At 58.3% G+C, this 21,758-nt stretch overlaps 1 protein-coding gene across 1 annotated transcript in view; it reads right to left on the reverse strand.

Moving 5' to 3' along the window:
* The window catches only part of Myo18b (myosin XVIIIB), a 216,663-nt gene extending 194,905 nt beyond the window's left edge, over positions 1-21,758 (reverse strand). Inside the window, 6 exon segments of the mRNA XM_077796031.1 lie at positions 507-619; positions 1,325-1,391; positions 1,838-3,016; positions 6,835-6,993; positions 9,076-9,237; positions 21,611-21,758. Coding sequence (XP_077652157.1) covers positions 507-619; positions 1,325-1,391; positions 1,838-3,016; positions 6,835-6,993; positions 9,076-9,114 — 1,557 coding nt within the window. The 5' untranslated portion in view covers positions 9,115-9,237; positions 21,611-21,758.

Here is a 21,758-nt window from a genome sequence, read left to right on the forward strand (position 1 = left end):
CCTCTGGGTGTCTCTGTGGCGCCCAGGGAAGGAGATCCATGGCCAAACACCTCCTTTACCTGATAGGCCATGGTTCCTTGATCCCTTGCAGATACACCCACATCCCTAGAAGAAATATTGATGCCCAATATAGATAGGCCAAGGAACCTAGGCTACAGTTCAAATTTAACTGAGCTCCCTGGCAGCCAGAGTGCAAAAGGAAAGAGGCTCTGCAGCATGGCTTGCCACGTCCATAAAATGAAAAGCAACCTGTTTCTTGGGTCAGTCAGAACTCTCAGTGCCAAGGCCTGACAGAGGTGCTTCTTGAAGTTTTCTCATAAAGGGGACACCAGGGGACAGAGTCACTCACCCCGTGCGCTCTAGTCCCAGCAGCAGACCAGTGTGTTCCGTAGGGGCCATCCTACAGCTTTCTCAGGGACTCAAGCCAAAGTGGCGTCTACAAGGACATCTGCTGCAGGGACGGGGGTGAGGGTGCAGAGCAGGCCAGGAGGGGACAGGAGACTCACCCTGTGCACATGCTCCTCATCCACCTCCGTGACGGTTTGGTCAGCGTCGAGGCAAAGTCGTACCCTTCCCGCGGGCAGGTCGGCTGTTCCCTCGTCTGGCTTTAGCACCGTGGCTGGTGGAGAGCCCAGAGGGAGGACAGGAGGGACAGGAAGGGGAGGACACGAGGGGGAGGGAGGGGAGGAGAGCATGCGTGAGCCAGGCCAGGCCAGGAAGGGCGACCTGCTCTCCCCTCGGGTCTGTCCGCATGGAGGGCACTGAACTGTGACCCCAAGCCCTCTAAAGACAGGGGCTGAGGCTGACTTGCAGCAGTGCCAGGAACAGAGCAGGCACCCCGAGGGTTGGGTGAACTGGACATCTCACCCCTAGACCTGGGATGGCAGAGACCGGAACTTCCCCTGGGGGTTCCCTGGCAGACATTGCTAATCAATCACTGTCCCCGGCCCGTCCTGACAGCAACTCGGAACCACTTCTTAGTAGAGCACCATCATGGGCCACAGCTCATCTCTGCCAGCTGCTCCTAGACCCTCAGTTCCTGTGGGACACCATAGGAACCAGCCCGATTTGTGGCATTAAACCCATTAATTAATTATCAAGGCTCCGATGTCTTTGATAACAGCACTCAGCAGGCCAGCTCCCCAGGGTGAGGTGACCATCGGCTATTCCCACTGCCTCAAAGGCCATGTGTGCCCTTGCCAGCCTCTGCTGCACCCTAAGGATAACCAGGGCCTCCACAGTGACAACCACCAGCAGCAAAGGGCACAAGAAGAGAGGACTAGAGCCCCCTCCCCCCGCCCCCCGCACCGACACCCCTCATTACCAAGAGTAAATCCGTCCTTCTGAACCAGCCAGACTTTCTCTGCTTGGTACCATCTGTCCTCAGGAGCCTGGGAGCAAAAGATCACACCAGTTAAATCCACAAAGTGACAGCAGTCCTGCCTCCGAAGCCTAGACACCCGTCAGGGACAGTTGCCCACAGTGTGGTCTGAGACCATGAAGGGAATCAGAATCACCATGCAGACGCCGGGGCCCTGGCCTTGGCCTTTTGAACAACGGGAACCCCCAAGACGCTGTCAGACTTGCTGGGTGACAGGTGAGTAAACCCAGCCCTGCCCGGAGGGAGGGAGATTTGCAGATTGAGAACCTTCTCTCCCAGCGCAGAATTCCAGCCCGGGGAACCTCAAGACCCTTGCCAGCCAAGAAGTGCCACCCCTCCTCTGGGTGCCCCAGGACTCCCACCCTCCCCGGTTCCCTGTGCTGTCCCCTGTCCACCTCCGCACTCCCCCAGGGCAGCTTCTTCCCGCCGCCTCCCACCCGGGGTGCGCCCCAGCACCTGGTCTGAGTCTGCGCTCTGGCCTCCTCTGCTGTCCTCCTGCAGGGCTGTTCCCTCCTCAGGCTGTGTCTGCCCGACCCCCGGGGTCTCCGCAGGCCCGTCCAGCTGCCGCAGCCCAGGCCTGTCCTCGTCCTGGGCTCCTGTGGCGCAGGGCTCCTGCGCTCTGCCTTGCGGTGCGACCTCCTTTCCGGCTGCCGCCAGCGACGGCCCCGCTGCAGCCACCTCCTCTGGGGCTCCGCCTGCCCCCCGGGCCTCCTCCGGCCTGGCGCAGGGCTCACTTGTCCGCCCAGGTGCGCCTGCCGCCTCCGGCTCCACGGGGGCACCCCCTGGCGGCCGCAGGCTGCCCTGCGCTGTGCCTCCTTCCGGCTCCTCACTGCCGGCCCTGAGGTCACCTCCTTTGTCCTTCTTGCTCTGGGGACCACCCCACTTACTCTTTCTGCCCAGGGAACCGCCCCATTTTCTCACTTGGACTCGAGGCCCAGAGGGCTTCCCTTCAGTCTCCACGTCCGTGGGCAGACCCCCCTTCTCGTTCTTGCTTGGGGGATCCCCTCCCTCCTTCTCCACCGCCCCTGGCTGCCCCCCATCACCTGCCCCTTGGGTTTGGGGCCTGGTCCTCTGCTCCTCTTTGCCCTGGGGCTCACCCCCTTTCAGCCCTTTGGTCTGGGGTCCCCTGCCCCCCTTCTCGCCTTCTGATCCTTGGCCTGGGTCCCCAAGACCCCCAGTCCGGATCTTCTCAGGCTTCAAAGCCAAGTCCTCAGTGGGGACCTGGGACCCAGAGGGACTCCCTGGGGTCTCCCCTGGCTTTTCGCCCCCGGGGTCTGTGACTGCGGGTGGTGTCTTGCAAGCGGGGGGATCACGGGGCTGGGTCCTCTGCTCTGGCTGGGCCGCTCCCGGGTCCAGCCTGGCCACCATCAGCAGCACGTCGCCCCCCAGCACACCCCTCCTGAAGGGCAGGCTCTTCTTGGCCGGGGTCGCCGTGGGGCCCGGCTCCTGGGGCTTCTCGCCATTGATGCTGGTCATCAGTGCAGGGGCAGTGCCGCAGGCCCCCTGGCTCTCCTTGCCCGGAATGCTTGTGCCCTGGGGAGGGGCAGACTGGCTGTCCTGGGGAATCTGTTGGCTTCCAGATTTCGTGCCCCTGTTGGTCTTGCTGTTTGGTGGACTGCTGGAAACTTCTGGGGTCTAGGAAGAGACCACCACCATGCTTAGCTGCTCACTGACCCTCCTCTGGGTGCTTCCCGACTCCCACCCTTCCCAAAGTTTGTCTGTCCTTTACACCTTCATCCACCCACTCATCCCCCCTGAGCTTCTCATGCACCTCCAAGGCCCAAGGGGCACCATGACAGGCAGTGAGGCTTGGCCCACAGCCTCAAGGCCAAGAGACAGAGTGGGAGGAGAGAGGATCCCAACAGAACCAAGTTCAGCCCCAGGCTCTGCCTCTCCCTAGCTATGAAGCCTTGGGTAAATTGCTTCCCTTCTCTGAACTTGTTGACTTTTCAACAAACCAAGGATCTTAAAGGCCTGCCTTGCAGGGCAGGTGGGACAATTTGTGATAACACACAGAAACTGAGCCCAGCACATAGTATGTCTTCAGTGACTATAGCAGGCACCTCTGCGGCTATTGTTATTGGTATTGTTATTTATGCCTTGGTGCTTCCTGCTGGGCCAGAAGGGGTCAGGGAAAGGACTCGGGTCCTGTCATTAAGGATCTGTTCTCATTCCTGGCTCCAATATTCTCCTGCTGGGTGACCACAGATGGCACCATGGGTTCTCACTGAGCCCTGCCTCTGCACACGGAGACCTGGGGGCTGCTCCACCCTTGTGTCTATACCACAGTCTTGCAGATGCCTGAGCCTGGGCACGGGGGCTGTCACCCTCCCCTGGCCTGCACACGTGCTGGGATCCTGCTGACCCCACCTCAGAGCCTCCCCTGGGTCTCCTTCCCCAGGCCCAGTCTCTCTCATGGGCCACTGCCCAGCCTCTGATCTGAGCTCTCTTCTATTGGCCACCAATCATTTTAAACCTGATCAAAAGATTTTGACAGCTGCCCACAGCCTACAGGAGAATCGTCCAAACCGTGATCAGACATCCAATGATCCTCGGTGAGATGCCCCCAACTGTCCCTGTCCAAGCTTTGGCTGCTCTGGGCACCTCTAACCAACCCAGTGGCTTCCCTGCCTCCACATGTGCCCATGCTGCACTCAGGCCCCGCAGCTCTGCTCCTCTCCACCGTGGCCCCAGCCTTGAGCTTTTATACCCAGCTCAAATGTCACCCCTGGGGAAATCTATTGCCTGAAGCCCTCAACTCGAAGTTGTCTCACACATCCACAAAGTCCCAGAGCCTGTCACAGTAGTGCCCACGTTCTGCACCCCATTTTAGTTTATCCATGTGTCTTTCCTGTTTTCGAGGTCCATGCTGCCAAAGCACAGACTCCATCTTTGTGTGGTGATAATAACAGGATTAGGAGCAGCATGTGCAGCCCTTTCATCACAGGCCCTCCATCGCCATGACCCAATGTCCTACTGAATCCCCATAAGGACCCACTGACAGGTTCTGCACTTTGCCCCATTATACAGACAAAGATGCAGACATGAAGATATCCAGTGGCCCCAGATGCAGAGTGGCATTATAAACCCAGGTCTCCAGACTCCAACTCCACACACACATTACCTTCCTTGTTTTGTTCTAAGGCTCTTGGGAATCTCCTTGGGAGCTTTAGGAAATGCACATGATTTGTCCCCAAGCCCACAAACCCCAAGGTTGCCTGTGAGGGTTTTGGCTCCCAGGATGATCCCAATGTGTAACCAGAGCCAAGGGCCATATCTCTGGTACGGAGTGGCTCCGCCTGACCTTCCGGGGCCAGCAGGACATCAGCTCCGAATGGGGGCTGGCTGCACTTGGCAGGCCACACCACTGTCTGCACTGTTTTTGAAAAGTGAATCATTGCCTTATTCTTAACCAGCTGCTACGGGTGACCATGGACAGGGACATGGAGATGTGCCAAACGGGAGAGCCAGCCCTGGCTGTGCCCCCTGCACACACACACACACATGGGAATTCTCCTCCTTAGGATTTTATAGTCACGAAAGCTCCGAGTCCCCTGCACCCCACTTAGCATTTGAAGGAAACAGCACCTCTGCCGTTGCTGGCCAGGGGGAACATCACAACACATCTATTTTATAGACGAGGAAACCGAGGCCAGAGGATGGGAGGACTTTGGCCAGGACTTTATGACATGAAGGGGCAGGAGCCTGAACCCAGGTCTCCGTGACATGCCACCGAGGTCTGTCATTGTTCCAGGGATTCCTGGCCTGTCTTTGCCCCTCGCTGGTGGGTGACTGGAGGGGATCAGGTCACTTCTTCAAGCCTTGTTTTCCCTTCCTGCAAAGTGGGGATGGGTTCCAATGACCGACTCCCTGCAGGACTGTGTGAGGAGCAGGGGGACCGCTGGGCCAGGTCAGGGGGAGCAGATGCGGATCATTTACGGGTCGGGCAAAAAAAAAATCGAACTGGCCAGAGCCAGCCAGGGCTTGCAGCCTCGCTGGGACCTGTTCTCAAGGCCCCTGCTTGGCCATCTTGGCCCGTGGTGCCACCACCTGTCCTGGCCTGAGGCTGTCCATCTCCTGTCTTGGCTCTCAGTCTCCACCAGCCCAGCAGGGGCAACTAATCCCCTGTCTCAGCTCAGTTCTGTTCCTTTACTTGCTCCCAGGGACGCCACCAGGAATGTCACCAGGGCCTGTGGACTTTCAGGGCCCCACACTAGCCACCCCCTTCACCAGGCCAGCCTTTCCCCAGATGGCTCCTGAGAGCAGAGAACACAGACTCATGCCCTGCAAGTGACGTGAACTGCCCAGGCCTCAGTCTCCACCTCTGATAAATGGGTCTGATCCCATCCACCCCACTGCTACGTGGGGTCCCTGCTGCACCCGTGAGCAGCCAAGTGAGCCTCATTTCATGACAAACAGCACACAGTGACTCTTATCATGATCTCGCAACTGCCCTGCCTTATGTCAGGCAGGGGTGGGGACAGAGCCTCTCCTCCCTGCTATGCTCCCCCACAAAGTCTTGACGGGGGCGTCTCCACAGCTGCTGCTGTTCAGGATGTCTCTGACACCGCAAAGCCACGGTGAGTGACAGGCCTGGTCAGCCAAACAGGCTGGAGCAGAGTGGGAGGCGGAGCCCCGATGGCCCGGGACTGCCCGACCTGATCACCGCAGCATTCGCCTTGGCCTCAAGGGGGCGCTGGAGAGACGCCCTGCCCCCAAGGGGGCCTTTGAGCTACACGGGGTTCCACGGTGGCTTCACCCCAGCACCTGCTCAGAACAACTAAAGGACTGAGCGGACGGCAGCCGATAACAACGGACGCCCGCCAGGGCAGGGTCCTAAGTCCTAACGTGGCCACGCACTGACCCCTTAATTATTCGGTGGTGGCTATTTCCAGGAACTTGGGGGAGGATGGCAGCCACAGGACACTGCGGGCCTTGGGGTCATGCGCACTTGCTACCCTATTTTAACACCCACACAGCCAGACCTGCGAGCACCAACCGAATTCTCTTTTCTGCTGACACTAAACCCACTGTGCATCTTAGTCCGTGTCTAGTTCCTCCTATTTGCAAAAGTCAGAATAAAATAATCCCCCCCCCATCATAGATCAACCGACCACTCATCCGTTCCTTCATTCATTCAACAACCATTTGTTGAATAATCGCTTGGAGACATGTTCCAGATAAGTCACCAGATCCCACCATGGCCGTGGTTTCCATAATAAACCAGACACAGGGAACAGTGGAAATCAGAGCAAGGAGGGCGATAGAAGGTCCAGATGCACCAACTGAGATGGGTTGTGCAGGCTGCAGAGGAGCTCGACCCACCAAGTTCAAGAAAAGACGTTCCTCAAAGTGCGGGGCGGCCAGAGCAAAGGCAGACGGGCAAGTGACTCAGCCGACGACCAGAGGGTGGGTGTGTAGGCACGGCCTCTGTGCCCCCCAAGGCCACTTACCTCTCGCTCTGGGGAGGCCAGCGCCGCCTGCTTCCTCCGCCTGGCTTCCTTGGACTCTTTCTCCGTCTCGCGGACCAGTTGCCTGATGAAGCCCCCCGGGATGACGGAGAAGAGGGGAGGGGGCGAGGACGGCGGAGGACTCTTGTCCTCTTCCCGGATCTGTGTGGCAGAAGCAGGGAAGGAAGACCCAGTGAGCCCACCGGCAGGCTGAGGTCGCCAGGGCGCCTGGGCCGGCGAGGAGGAGAAGTGCCACCAAGCGCAAGAGCGAGGGGACGGGCAAAGTAGGTGGCACTCCGCGGGAGCTGGGGGACACGGAGCAGTAGAACCAGTCAGTGGGTCTCCTCCTGGCTCCCGTGGCCCTGAGACATGACTCTGGGCCACAGACCTCAGGTTCTCTTCCTTGGCTGGGGACAGACCCTTCCCTGGGAGGACCACGCAGAAAGGAGCTTCTAGGGATTTCCAAGGGGATGGGTCCCAAGGATGCACCCGGGCTCTCCTGCCCACCGCTTGGAGTTAATATAGTACTTGCTCACTTAGTAATCACTCCCTGTGTGCTGGGAACAGGGCAGCGTGGGGAGGCCCGGCTGCCTGGGTGTACACAGTCAGCCCCTGTGTCCTTGGATCCTGCATCCCATCCCTAGACGGGACCCACCGTGGGTGGAAAGTGTTCAAGGAAAACCATGGGGTAAACCCCTGCAGGCTACGACTCACCAACGACTTAACAGCTACTGGGGGAGTGGGGTACCAGGGAGTGAACTCAGGCGCATAATCACTGAGTACATTCCCAGCCCCTTTTTATTTTTAATTTTGAGATAGTCTTACTGAGTTGTTTAGGGCTTTTCTAAATTGCTGAAGCTGGCCTTGAACTTGAGATCCTCCTGCCTCAGCCTCCCCAACCGGTAGGATAACAGGCGTGGGCAGCTGCACCCAGCAATATAACAACATCTGCATTAACTATGCAGGACGTTATCTGCAAATATGACACCCTTTTATATAAGGGACCGGATTATCTGCAGACTTTGTTGACTGCAAGGGTCCTGTACCTAGTTCCTGTGGACTCTCAGGAGCCCCTGTGCAGGACCCAACCCCGTGGCTGCAGCCCTCTGCACTGACCTCTCTGTCTGCTTGGTGGTCCTTAAACCAGGACCCAGGCAGCCAGGGACTCCCCAGCACTGGATCCTAAAATGGGTCACCTGGACACCAGCAATTTTGCCCTAGAAATGGAGCCAGACCAGAGCCGGCTGGACGTGCTTGTAGCTGAGATTCCCTACTGGCCACAGTGACCTTAGGGGCTGAGACCTGGAACTCGCTGTGGCCAGCTGGGGTGTGTCTTTACCCTCTTCACTGTCACTCCCACAAGAAAGAAAAAATCAGCAGCGCTTTCTACGGAAGAGCCACAGGCTGGCCTAAAATAAACTCGTCATCGAGGTCCTCTGTGCCCGCCTGGTGGCGCGGGGCTCTGCAGCCCAGCTGATAAGGGGATCCAAAGGGGTAGGAGACAAAGAGGCAAAGCAGAGCCTGGGGACACGGTGGTGGTGACCCCAGAACGAGGGCAGACAAGCTGGGGTCCCACCCACCCCACTCTTCTCTGTCCCTCCGGATGCAACCAGGACCCACTGATGCGCGGAGGTGAGCCCAATCCTAGCGTCCACCTCTGCTGTCCCCCACTCGCTCCTAGAACTATGCCCAGGTCAGACTGTGGGGCAGGGGACAGCCAGCAGGCAGCCAGAGGAAGCCTCTGCCCCACCTGCCGTCTGCCCCCAGTGGTCAGATCCCAAGCGCGGGAGGGCCCTTCCTGAGACCTGGGAAGCAGCTACAGGGAAGAAAGAACCAACTGGAAGGGGGTCGTGTCCTGTTCTCCATGGTGACGAGGCGGGGGCCACGGTCTGTCTCTGCCCCCGACACCCCGCTCCTCCACTCCCCTCCCCCAGGGCTCATCAGGACACAAGGGAGTGAGGTGGACAGCTGGTCACCCTGGCTGCCCGGCCTCCCCCAAGGAACAGGGTGGACAGGCAGCCGTGGGAGGAGCCAAGGGCAGGGCCCAATGCCCCGCTGGGTCAGGAAGGCCTTGGCTAAGCAAGCTGGCTGGGCGGTGATGGGAAGCAGGATGACAGGTCACAGGCAGAACTGGATGTGACCCCCCACCCGAGGAGGGAAGGGCTGGCTTGGGCCACTCAGATTTGTCCTCCAGGACTAGAGTTGGCCCCTGAAGCCCCAGTCCCAGCCCCAGGCACCACTTTCCTTCTGCTCCCACAAGGCGAGGCGTGATGAGATGGCCATGCTGAGGCAGCCCTGCTGGGGTGGTGAGGCGATGAGCTGGTGAGCCGAGATGGCGCTCCCGCCAGATAGCACGGAATGAGGCTCTAGGGACACACGTAGCACATGAGATGGGTGGACACAGGCCTGGCACAGAGACACAGCGGGAGAGAAGAGAGAGATGGTTAGACCTGGGCACAGTCCCATCCCACTGCCACCAATGCCATAAATCATGACCAGATGGGGATGGGACAAGCAGGGACAGCTACTGCCCTTCACTCCTGCCAGGAGTATTGTCAGCAAGGAGGCCACTGGCCATGGAGTGCACAGCACCCCGCACCCTCTTCCTCTCGGCTCCACACTTGAACTTTACACAGTCAGGAAAAATACACAATTCTCCACAGGAATCTCAGCAGCTTTTGAGAGAAGACCTGCAGGACTGAGTCCCCTCTGAATGTTTCCAAGGACAATTTTATTGATAAAACTTCAGGAGCCGGGCTCCAGGGGACTTTCCAGGTGCTGGAAGTCTGAGTAATGATTTCTGAATCACCTCATAGGTGAAGCTCATGTCACCCTGCCACCAAGATTGGCCCCGTAGGCTGAGGACTGGGCTCAGTGGAACAGCCCTTGCCTAACCTGAGTGAGGCCCTGGGTCTGGTCCCAGCCACACATACACCACACACACCACACACACACCACACACACACCACACATCACACACACACCACACACACACCACACACCACACACACACCACACATCACACACACCACACCACACACACACCACACACACACACACACACCACACACACACCACACACACCACACACACACCACACACACACCACACACACCACACACACACCACACACACACCACACACACACCACACACCACACACACACCACACATCACACACACCACACCACACACACACCACACACCACACACACACCACACACACACCACACACACCACACACACACCACACACACACCACACACACACCACACATCACACACACACCACACACCACACACACACCACACACCACACATCACACCACACACCACACACACACCACACACACCACACACACACCACACACACACCACACACACACCACACACCACACACACACCACACATACACCACACACACCACACATACACCACACATCACACACACCACACACCACACATCACACCACACACACACCACACACACACCACACATCACACACACCACACACACCACACCACACACCACACACACACACCACACACACCACACACACACCACACATACACCACATATCACACACACCACACACACCACACCACACACCACACACACACACCACACACACCACACACACATCACACACACCACACACACCACACCACACACCACACACACACCACACACACACCACACACACCACACACACACCACACACACCACACACACACCACACACACCACACACACCGCACACACACCACACACACACCACACCACACACACTCCTCACAGACTGGACATCTTCTATGTAAATTATCTCAATTTCCAAAGACAATAAAACACCACGAGGGCCCGCCCCTTCCACACGCCCACTGTCCCTCAAGGGAGCGGCTAACTCCTGGCACCATGGACGGGGCTTCTCTTTTGAAGGGGTGTCTGGTTGTGTCCTTTGATCACACAATTAGGGCAGGATCCATAGCTCCCAGCTGGCCCCTGGCTTTGGGAAAGGATTTAATCATCCAATTGAGACCCTTAAAAATATTCATTGTTTGGTCCCCAAAAGCTCTATTCTCCAAAGAACTTGAGGAAGTCATCTGAAACCAGGAATGTTCGTCACTGTGACGTTTACGTCATTGAGAAAGATGACAGTGTGGCAGCCAGAGGGTGTCAAATACCATCAAGGACATCCCCCATTTTTTTTTTTTTTTGTACTGGGGATTGATTGAACCAGGGGCGTTTAACCACTGAGCCACGTCCCAGCCCTGTTTTGTGTTTTATTTAGAGACAGGGTCTCACGGAGTTGCTCAGCACCTCACCATTGCTGAGGCTGGCTTTGACCTCATGATTGCGATGCTCCTGCCTCAGCCTCTCCAGCTGCTGGGATGACAGGTGTGCGCCACCACACCCAGCAGGTGTTCTTTTTGACGTGTGTTTTTCAATTTTATTAATTGCTTCATTCTGATTATACATAACATGGGATTTAAAGCAGCTTTATTAGACTTACTTTATCTGCCATATTCACAATGTACAATTCAGTGATTTTTTTTTCCCCCTTTATTGCGATGGAGGTGGGGTGGAGGTGAACCCTGGGCCCTGCACTTGCTCTACCACTGAGCCACGTCCCCGGGGAATTTAGATGATCTGTAATAAATCTACGGTTCTGCAGCTCTCACCACCACCTAGCTCTAGAACATTCTCAGCACGCCATAAACAACGCTCATGCCCACTTACAGTCACTAGCTGTTTACACGGAGCCCCGGCGACCCTCCATCTCCTTGTGTCCTGTATTTGCCTCAGTGGAAGGACACAGCACTGGCTCCCCCTCATCTGGCTTTGCAGTTCCCAACTCCCGCGCCTTACCCTGCCTTACCCTGCCCTCGGGGCTCCCTTCCTCTCTGCTGGGAGGCGGCTCCATTCAGGCGACGACCCCCAGTTGCTGGGCACTTATTTGGGCTGTTTTCACTTTGGGGTGTCTTAAATCACCTCGCGACCAACAGTTCCACACGTGTGTTTTCATTTCTCTTGGAGATTCCTAGGAGTGGAATTCCATGAATTCCATGGCGAATTTGTGATCGATTTTTTCCAAGTTGTCCTCGAGCTCTTTTCCAAAGTGGTATCTGGTTTCCTACTGACCTCCCCGTGTGTGTGGGGGGGAAGCTTTGTGGTGTCACAGTGAGGGGTGCTCACCTTAGCTGGTACAGTGAAGAAGGCAGATGCCCTGGTTGGGTAGGTTTAAGTGTGTCCCCCACGGGTTCCTGTGTTTGGGTCCTGACTGTATTGAGAGAGGGGACCTTTAAGAGGCGGAGCTTGGAGGGAGGTGGTTGGGTCATGGGAGGCGTGCCCTTGGAAAGGATCAGGTAGTTCTCCTAGGACCTGGGTAGTTCTTGCCAGAGGGTTGATTGCAAGCCTGGCCTCTCCCCTTTCTCTGGCTCCCCTCCCACATGTGATACCATTCACCAGGTGGTCGACAGCAGAGTCAAGCTAGTGCCAGCCTCATGCCCTGGAGCATCCCAAACTTTGACTAAATAAGCCTCTTTCCTTCCTACGTTAACCAGCCTCAGATTTTTTAAATTATAGTAATGAAAAATGGACTGCAATATCAGAGTATAACATTATGTACATGAAAACTGTCCAAAATGGCAGGACACAGTGGCTCACGCCTGTCATCCCAGCGGCTTGGGAGGCTGAGGCAGGAGGATCTCAAGTTTAAAGCCAGCCTCAGCAACTTACAGAGGCCCTAAGCAACGGAGCAGGACCCTTTCTCAAAATTTTTGTTTGTTTGTTTGTTTTAAAGGGGGCTGGGGGTGTGGCTCAGTGGAAAAGCCCCCCTAGTTTCAGTCCCTGGTACCAAAAAACAAAAAACCGTCCACAATGGGCAAATAACCAAGCCCTCCACAGAGAAGATCAGCCGGAAGAAGTGCCCCACGGTCTTCGTGGCGGTGCCTTGAGTCCCCTTGGACCCCTCGCTGCTCCTCCTGGAAGATGCCCTGCCGTCCCCAGCGGTCACAGCCACACTGACCCACCTCTCCCAGGCAGCGCTGACTGACAGCTCAGGGGCTGCAGCAGGTGGGGGCGGAGCCCGGGGCCCCGCCCAGCTGCCCCGCGAGCGCCGCGTCCTCTCGCGAGAGCTCCCAGCGGCTCTCTCTGGCCCTGAGGTCAGCGGTGCCCTTTGGTAGCTCGACGTCGCTCACGGGAGCAGTTGACACCCGTGAAGTTGGCACCTCTCACAAAACGGGGCTTTGACCCCGAGGAGCGGCTGCCCACGAGCCGCCAGCCCCCGTCCCTGGCAGAGTCCAGCCGGCCTCCGCCTCGCGGGGACATCTCAGCGGTGACCAGGGCCATGCCCGAGGGCGAGACCCGGACACGTCGGAGCGCAGACAGCTCAGGGGACACAGCCGAGCCCCCAGTGGGAAGATGCAGGATGAGGCCGCAGGGTGGGAGGAGGAGGCAAAAGGCGTGTCCCCCCCCCCCCCCCCGTCCCTCCGGGGACACTGGAGAAGCCCCCAGTGACTCACAGGCCACCGCCAGCCGGAGCCAGGTTATGAATAGGCCTGACGTGTGGGTGACGTGGCTGTGCTGGCTCCGTCCCCTCCCCGGCTGCCAGGCCCACAGGCCGCCAAGAGTCACCCCCAGGGGAGGCTCCAGGGGGAGTCCTGCCCTGGTGGAGGCTGCGGCCGCCCCTGCACGGGTCACTAAGCCGGTTCCCATAGGGCACCAGGCTCCCTGGGCCGCCCCCGGCTCCACGCCAGCCCCACTGACCCGGGGCCCGGAGCCAGCGCGCACAGGCTTCGCCCAGCTGTAATTTAAGCAAGTGGCCTTATCACCACGGGCCCTTCCAGCCTGCAGCCCCCGCCGGCCTCACCAGCTGCCGTCTCAAGGCCAGGAGGAGGCCGGGGACGTGGAATTCTCACTGAAGGTCTCAGCCTCCCGTGGGGGTGAGGGAGGCTGGCACTGCCCCGAGGCTAGAGATGGCTGGAGACCATTCTCCATGTGTCCATGCCGATCTGAACCTCTGGGCGGCCCTCCAGGCAGACCTGGTGCCCCCAACTCCAGCCCGACAAGGCCACTGTCTGCACCTGTCCCATAAATAAGTACCCAAGTCTTTGTGGTGACCCATAGGGCCCCTTAAGACCACCTGTTCTGCCTGGCAGGGTGGCAAACACCTGTCATCCCAGCTGCTCAGGAGGCTGAGGTAGGAGGATGGTGAGTTCAAAGCCAGCCTCAACAAAAGTGAGGAGATAAGCAACTCAGTGAGACCCTGACTCTAATAAAATACAAAATAGGGCTGGGGGTGTGGCTCAGTGGTGGAGTACCCCTGAGCTCAATCCCCAGTACAACCCCTCCCAAAGGAAAAAGAAACCCCCCTGTCCAAACAACCATCCTCTTCCATCCTCCAGGATGGAACCCTCTGAGTACACCCTTCCAGGTAGATTTGCACCTCAGGGCCTTTGCATACGCTGTTTCTTCTGCCTTAAATGCTTTTCATTCTGCACATCTCATAAACCTATAACCCTCCATTTAAATTGGAGCATAGCCTCCCATCCCACTCCTCTCCCCTTCAGAGTCAGAATTTCTGTCTTCACTTTTTTTACTTGATAAAATACTTGTTAAATGGATGAGTGAGTGGATGAATGAATGACTAGGGCCATGCTGGGAGGGGTTTCTGACATCCCGCAGTGCTGAGTTCACACAGAGGACACAGGATCATGGCCCTGGTTTACCTCCTGGGAGACCCTGGGAAGTCTTGGAGCCTTGGTTTGTTCAGCTGTGAAATGGGGACACACACATTTGAAGCAGGAGTCCCTGGTAACTTCTCTCCATCATCTTTTCATTTCCACTTAGGATGAATGTGACCCAGAGACCCCAGCCCAGGCCCCAGCACCCGGGGACTCTCTGACACGTAGGGAGAACCAAGATACCTCCTGACCCCTAACCCGCCCCAGAACCCTGAAGTTCCCACTGAACCTAGAATCTAACTGTATGCAGCTCTCTTGGCCATTTATCCTCACCACGGTGCCACAAGGTCGGCATTATTCCCTTAGAGCACACAGCAGCTCAGAGAGGCTAAGGCCCTTGCCTGGGTCACCCAGCAAGAAGGTTGAGGAGAGAGCTGCCTCCAGATGCATCTGACTCCCTGGGTGGAGGCCAAGTCCCTGTCACAGCTCCACATCAGCCATCTAAGAGACCACCAAGCTGGTGGGGCCAGCTGAGGGCTCACAGGAGCCCTCTATCCAGTGGCAAGAAGTGGGATGCTGAGAGGTGGCTCAAGGGGGTAACGCATGGAGGGGGCGGGATGCCGGGAGGCACTGTGGGCACTTACTTTGCACCTGTTTGGTTTTTGAGGGCCGCACTGGTACTGCAGGTGGGTTGACTGGGGATCAGTGAGGTCAACTCACTCAAGGCCACAAGGAGGAGGGGAGAGGACCCAGAAGCTTCAATCCCTGTTCCTTGGCCACCACTCTGAGGTCCTTGTCCCCCCCAACACGTGAAAGGGAGGAGGTAAGGAAAGAAGAGCCAGGGATCACAGTGGCCCCCAGGCATTCTGTGTGCTGGGAACAGGAGGGGATGATGTTGCAAGTTACCCCATCCCAGGACACTCAGGTAGAGGGAGGGGACATAACCAGGAGAAGGTGGGCTACTTCTGGGACACAGATGGTCTGACTTCAGAGGCTGCGCCTAGGCCACCGCAGCAGGCTGGTCTCCCGGCTCACCTTCCACTTGTCCCTGCACGCAGCAGCCCACACCACCCTCCTCCACCATCTGCCCAGGTCCCTGCACGCCACTGTCAGACACTTAGGGGAGGTCACTGTGCATCCTCTGTCCTTTCCATCTCGGCTTGGAATCCCGTCCTGCCCACGGGGGCCTCGGGCACAGGGGGAGATGCTCCACCCAGATGAGGGAGCTGCCTGAGCCCTGCTCTCTCTGGAGGTCCCATGGGACTAGGCCAGGCACGCCGAGCAGAGAGGATGCCGGGGGCTTGCAGGCGCCCCCCTGAGCCCCTGGCCCTTCGCTTTGCGGGATGCACTGTCCGTCCTCCCGTCCTGCCCTGCGCCTGCAGGGTTGGCCCACGTGGGTCCTCCCTGCACCATCCTGGCTGTCCCCTGACTGGTTCAACTAATGGAACCCTGCATCACAGGGGACCACAGGGACGTAGCCCAGCTCTCCCCTGGCAGGCGGCCACGGGTGGACAGCCCCCTCTACCAAAGGCCACTCCGGGCAGCCCTCCCCCCTCCCCGTCCCTCCCAGCAGCTCCTCCTAGTAGGACCCCAGGGTGCTGCCCTGTCCCTTAAGGGAGGCTCAGCAATTTTTTTGTGCAAAGAGCCAGATGGTGGCCCTCTGGAGCACCGAGGGCTGGGAGCGCGTGGGCCACAAGTGCTCTGTCGGCCCTGGTAGCTCAAGAGCAGCTCTGCAGGGTGTGGGAATGAGCGGGCTTGTGAACGGGCCCAACCTTTTACACCAGGGGGAGAGTGGCATGGGCCGGCGGGCTGTCCCTTGCTGGCCCTGGCCTCAATGGCTACATCACAGCCTGCTTCCACGTGGATACCACTAGATGCCCTCCTGTGCGCTCCTCCGACACCCCACTGGAGCGATCCCTCTGCACCCTGCAGGAGCCCCGCGCCCAGGAGGAGGAGGCCAGGAGAGGCGCCACCTCCACCCGCTCCCTCCCCGTGGGCTCCAGTCTGAGCCAAGCTGTGCTCCTCCATCCCCCACCGCGAGGCCCCTGAGGTCTCTCCATGAGGTCCCTCTCTTCCTTCCCACCACCGCCAGCCTCTGGGCGCCCAAGGGGCTCTGCTGTTCTCTTCCCAACACGCGTCCCCAGGAGCTCCCATGACACTGGCTCCCATCGCACTGAAGGTGCTGTTTTCTGGGAGGACCCAGCTGGACACAGCCAGGGGCAAGGAGACCTCAAGTCCCACATCAGCACGGGTAGACGCGCAGTGGCACCTGCAGGGTACTTTGGGACCCACTCTAAGCCCTTGTCCCACCCCATGGCGGTAGAGAGCTGGGGCTGATTGTCAGCGTCTGCCCTGGGCGGGCCTGGGGGGGAGGCGCAAGGCCTGTTTGCCACGCTCCAGTCACGTGGACAAAGTGACTCCACCCAGCTCACTCAGGCCTGGCCTGATGGCCAAAGAGCCAGAGCATGACGAAAAGGGTCTGTGAGCACTTCACCAGGTGGCCTGAGGGCTGGCGCTCCTCAGGCCTGGGGCCATTAGGACTTCATTAGAGTGTCCTTTGGCAGCAGGTTGATTAGGTCCCAGGTTGATTAAACTTCCAAATGCTTTGTACACCTGTGGCAAAGCCGATAGCTCCCAATCCAAAATTGTAGAGTAGATGTTTCTTAAGAAAATCACACAGAAAACAGCCTCCCCCAGCACGTTGGCTCTCGCCTCTCCTTATCTGTAGTTGCTGACCTCGGATGGCCTCATGCTCCTTGCTGGATGGTGCTGATGGCCACTAGGGCTTCCCATGCACACCAGCTTGACTGACTGGTAGTCGGAGCTGTCTGCAGTATCAGAGAGGATCCTAAGCTATGTCTGGATCCAGCAGGGAAGCGTGCTGTGATCGACTAGTGATGTCTGCCCTGGGCGTGGCAATGGTCAGGGGGCACCTGTGCGCAGTGTCTGCTATTTCCAGGCTGGTGTTTCTCCCGCCACAAGGAAGTGAGAAGCTGGTCGGACTTTGGCTGGAAGGCTGCCCTGGCTGCTTTTAGGATTTGGGTTTCCAGGGAAGATCTGATGTTTTCATTTGTACTGACATGGTAGCCACTAGCCCATGAGAGACTAGTTATGTTTATATTAATTTAAATTAGATTCAAGAATCAGCTTCTCTGCTGTGTGAGCCACATTTCAAGTTTCCAATAGCCAATTAGGATGAGTGGATACCGTGTTAGCACAGGCACAGAGGTTTCTAGAAAATGCTATTGGGCAGAACTGGACTGGACCAGTGGTTTTCACCAAGTGGATTGTGCCAGTGGACATCTGGCAGTCCCCAGAGACATTCCTGGTTGTCCCAAGTGGACAGAAGTGTTTGGCCCCTCATGGGTCAAGACCCAGGATGCCTCTGAACACCCTGTACACAGACACGGCCCCAGAGAACGCATCCAGCCCCAAATCCCTCTGGTGCCAAGGTGCTCTAGAGTGGTCTTGTCCAGGGCAGGGGAGCATTATGGGAAAGGGGACAACATCATCTTTGCTTTGAGTGACAAATGAGTGTGACATAGAAAGACGTGAGAAAAAGCGAGTCACTGTGAACAGAAAAGAGGAAAAGCAAGCCGTAGCCCCCTCTGATCCTCTTCCTGCCCCGTACAGCAGGGGCAGGACCCCCTTCTCCATGACCAGTGCACAGCGTGACCAGCTCTGCTCTCCTCCTCCGCAGCGACACTGTCCCTCCTTACCCTCGCCTGCGCCACTCCTAAGCGGATGGAAAGTTCCGTCCCAGCAGACACCTCTGAGTCCCACTTTCATTTCTTTCCACACAAACTCGGGTTCCTGAAGCCTCCAAATCCCACGTCCTGATCTGTAAAATGGGACTAAGGATCCACGGCGGAGCACGTGTGTCCGTCTCAGCAGCTGGCCCGGCTGGCTGTCCGCCATGGCGAGGACCCTCAGCCCCATCAGCACCCCAGGAGCAGCTGAGAGCGCTCGGGCGTCATGGGTGGGGATAAACTCCTGAGAGTGAGACCTGCCCTGAGGTCCAAGGTCTGTGCTTGTGTCCTATGATTCATTTTTATTGCATCTGTTCAAACAAGAACTGAGATCGAATCCTTCCTTTCAAGTCTCGGAGCTTGGAAAAGCTTTTGGGGATGGAGATTGGGTCATTAGCTCTACCTTGGGGAGCCCCAGGCTGCTCCCTGAATGCCAGTCTCCAAGGCAGGGACTGGTCTAAGCGGTTACTACAAAGCTGTGTGTCCTTGAGCAAGTTGCCTTCCCTCTCTATGTTTTGAATGAACCATGGGTAAACAGAGGGGGTTAAATTGGGCAGCACTCAGGAAGCCCTGGGCTTGTCTAAAACCTTCCACCATCTTTCAAAGCATTCGATGCCACTATTTCTAAATATGAGACACGTCATCACCACCGCAGCTAGCCATCCGCTTAAGGTGGGCCATGTCCTGTTCCCCTCCACCGAGGGCCAGGCCCCCCAGCACCCAGAGGGCTGTCTTGTAATGGCCGCGCAGAGACAGCCAGAGGCCTGGCTTGCGGCAGCTGGGGGCAGGGGGAGGGGGGTCTCTCTGGCTTGGAGACCTCTGCTCTCACCTTAGACGATGCGGGAAAGTGCCAGTGGCCTAATCAGATCCTTGAAGGACCCCACCCTGGTAATGTGTCCCCCACTCGTGACAAACTTGATGAGCCACGTGCCACGTACCAGGCAGCGAGTGGCCTCACACCAGGGGAGCTGGGCACCTGGGCCCGCTCCCCACGATCAGTCAGTGGGGGGGAGGAGCCAGGAGCCCGGGGATGTGGGCCCCCCAGGTGCGTCCAGTGTGGGAGTGGACGGCCCACGCGGGTTTGCACTTCCCTGGCGGGGGCTGGGAGGGAAACCAAGCTCTGAAGAGGCCAGGGATGTGCCCAAGGTCACGGTCAGCGAAGCCCAAGCCCTGCTACTCAAGGTGACCAGACCTGTGTGGGAGTGGACTTCACATCTGGTAATTAGTGACACAGGGTCCCTCCAAAGCAGGGGACCAGGAGACCCCACTCCTCCCCTTCCTTGTCCTCATCTTCCAGGAGTGTCCCCTCCCCCCACTCCCTCCCCTCTCCCCCCTCCTCTTCCCCCCTCCTCTCCCCCCTCCTCTCCCCCCTCCTCTCCCCCCTCCTCTCCCCCTTCCGCTCCCCCCTCCTCTCCCCCTTCCTCTCCCCCTCCTCTCCCCCCTCTTCTCCTCCTCCTCCCCCTCCTCCTCTCCCTCCCCTCCCCCTCCCTTCCCCTCTCCTCTCCCTCCTCCTCTCCCCCTCCTCTCATTCCTCCTCTCCCTCATCCTCCTCTCCCTCCCCATCCCCCCTCCTCTCCCTCCTCCTCTTCTCCTTCCTCCTCTACCTCCTCCTCTCCCTCCCCATCCCCCTCCTCTCCCTCCTCCTCTTCTCCTTCCCCCTCTCCCTTCTAGTCTCCCTCCCCCTCCCCTTCCCCTTCCCCCTCCTTCAATCCCTTGTCCTCCTCTCCTTCCTCCCCTCCCCCTCCTCTCCCTCCTCCTCTTCTCCTTCCTCCTCTCCCTACTAGTCTCCCTCCCCATCTCCCTCCCCCTCTTCTCTCCCTCGTCCTCCTTTCCCTCCTCCTCTTCTCCTCCTCTCCCTTCTCTTCTCTGTTGTCCTTCTCTTCCTCCTTCTCTCCCTCCTCCTCCCCCTCCTCCTCTCCCTCTTTTCCTCTCCTTCCCCTCCCCCTCCTCTCCCTCCCCTCCCCCCTCCCCTCCCCCTCCTCTCCCTCCTCCTCTCCCTCATCCTCCTCTTCCTCCTCCTCTCCCTCCTCTTCCCCCTCCCCTCCCCCTCCTCCTCTCCCTCTTCCTCTCCTTCCCCTCCCCCTCCTCTCCCTCCCCTCCCCCCTCCCCTCCCCCCTCCTCTCCCTCCTCCTCTCCCTCATCCTCCTCTTCCTCCTCCTCTCCCTCCTCTTCCCCCTCCCCTCTCCCTCCTCCTCCCCCTCCCTCTCCTCCCCCTCCCCCTCCCCTCCTCCCCCTCCTCTCTTTCTCTCTCCCTCTCTCCCCCGGCCTCTGCTCCTTCTTGGGATTCCCCCACACTGAAGCCACACAGCCCTCGCCTGCTCCCCCAACACTCAGGGCTCATCACCTGGGACAGGAGAACACCTTTCCGTTAGCATCCCCAGGAACCGCCATCCCTGTTGGGCACAGAGGCCTGAGGGGACACTCAGCTTTGTAAACTGGGGCACTGAGCAGGTCAGGCCTCTTCTTGGATGGCCACAAACTGAAAGTAACCCCCTAGCTTTCCAGACTCGGCAGGGTGGGAGCCCAGGCCCTGCACCTGTGGGTCATGGCCAGGCTGGGCAGCCTGGAGCCCACGGAGGGCCAAGTGGTCTGGCCCTCAGCCTTCTCCATGGGGCAGTGGTACGGAGGCAGCAGCCCGAGGCCTGCAGCTGAGAACCTTCAGACTCTTGAGAGGCAGCTTTACCCTGAAGCACAGCCCCCCCCCCCCGCCCCACACCCATGCCACCACCCAGGCCACTGAGACCTGCGGATCTTCTTCTTTCATAGAAGAGCTTGGAATCGGGTGGGCCACATCCAACAGCCCCTCTCAGGGAAGCACAAGTGACCTTAAAACTCTGGCTATGAACCACCAGCCCCTCCCCCACCATGTACACATCTGAAATTTGAAATTAAAAACCATTAAGATTAAAATTAAAACGGACACTCAGCAGGGTTGGAAGCGTGAAGGGCCAGAGCGCGGCTCTCTGACCACACATGGACAATCGGTGGAGCCCGAGTCACCAGCAGCTGAGGCGGACAGAGATGCTGACCTCAGCTGGCTGGGGTTCCGCAGCGGAGGCTGCTCACTGGGGACACTGAGCACATTCTTTAAAAGGATTTTGAAATAACCAGGTTTCCACGATCCACTTAAAGAGTGTCCCCTCGGCCCAGCGTGGGCCGTACAGTTCTTCCATTGAATAGTCTTGTCTTGGAAGTGAGTGACAGAGGTCACCAACCAAGGAACAAAGACCTCAGGATGCCGACAGCAGAAAGGCCTCAAATAGAGCAAAAGGACCAGGCCTCCCAAGGCGGCCCCCAAGCACATTCCAGAAACTTAAAAGGCCCCAGCACCAAACCCAGCCCCTCAGTACCTTGTAGCCACCACGGGATGGGACGCAGGCACCGCTCCGCACGAGGTCTCCCCAGGTAGCTGCCGCCCAGGGCCCAGGCACAGGGAGCAGGGCAGGAGAAGGGTCAGGAGCAGCCCGCTGGCTCCTCACACGCTGCCCTCCCCCGGCG

This window comes from Urocitellus parryii, chromosome 3 (genome assembly GCF_045843805.1).
Source record: "Urocitellus parryii isolate mUroPar1 chromosome 3, mUroPar1.hap1, whole genome shotgun sequence".
In the NCBI taxonomy this organism is placed as follows: domain Eukaryota; kingdom Metazoa; phylum Chordata; class Mammalia; order Rodentia; family Sciuridae; genus Urocitellus; species Urocitellus parryii.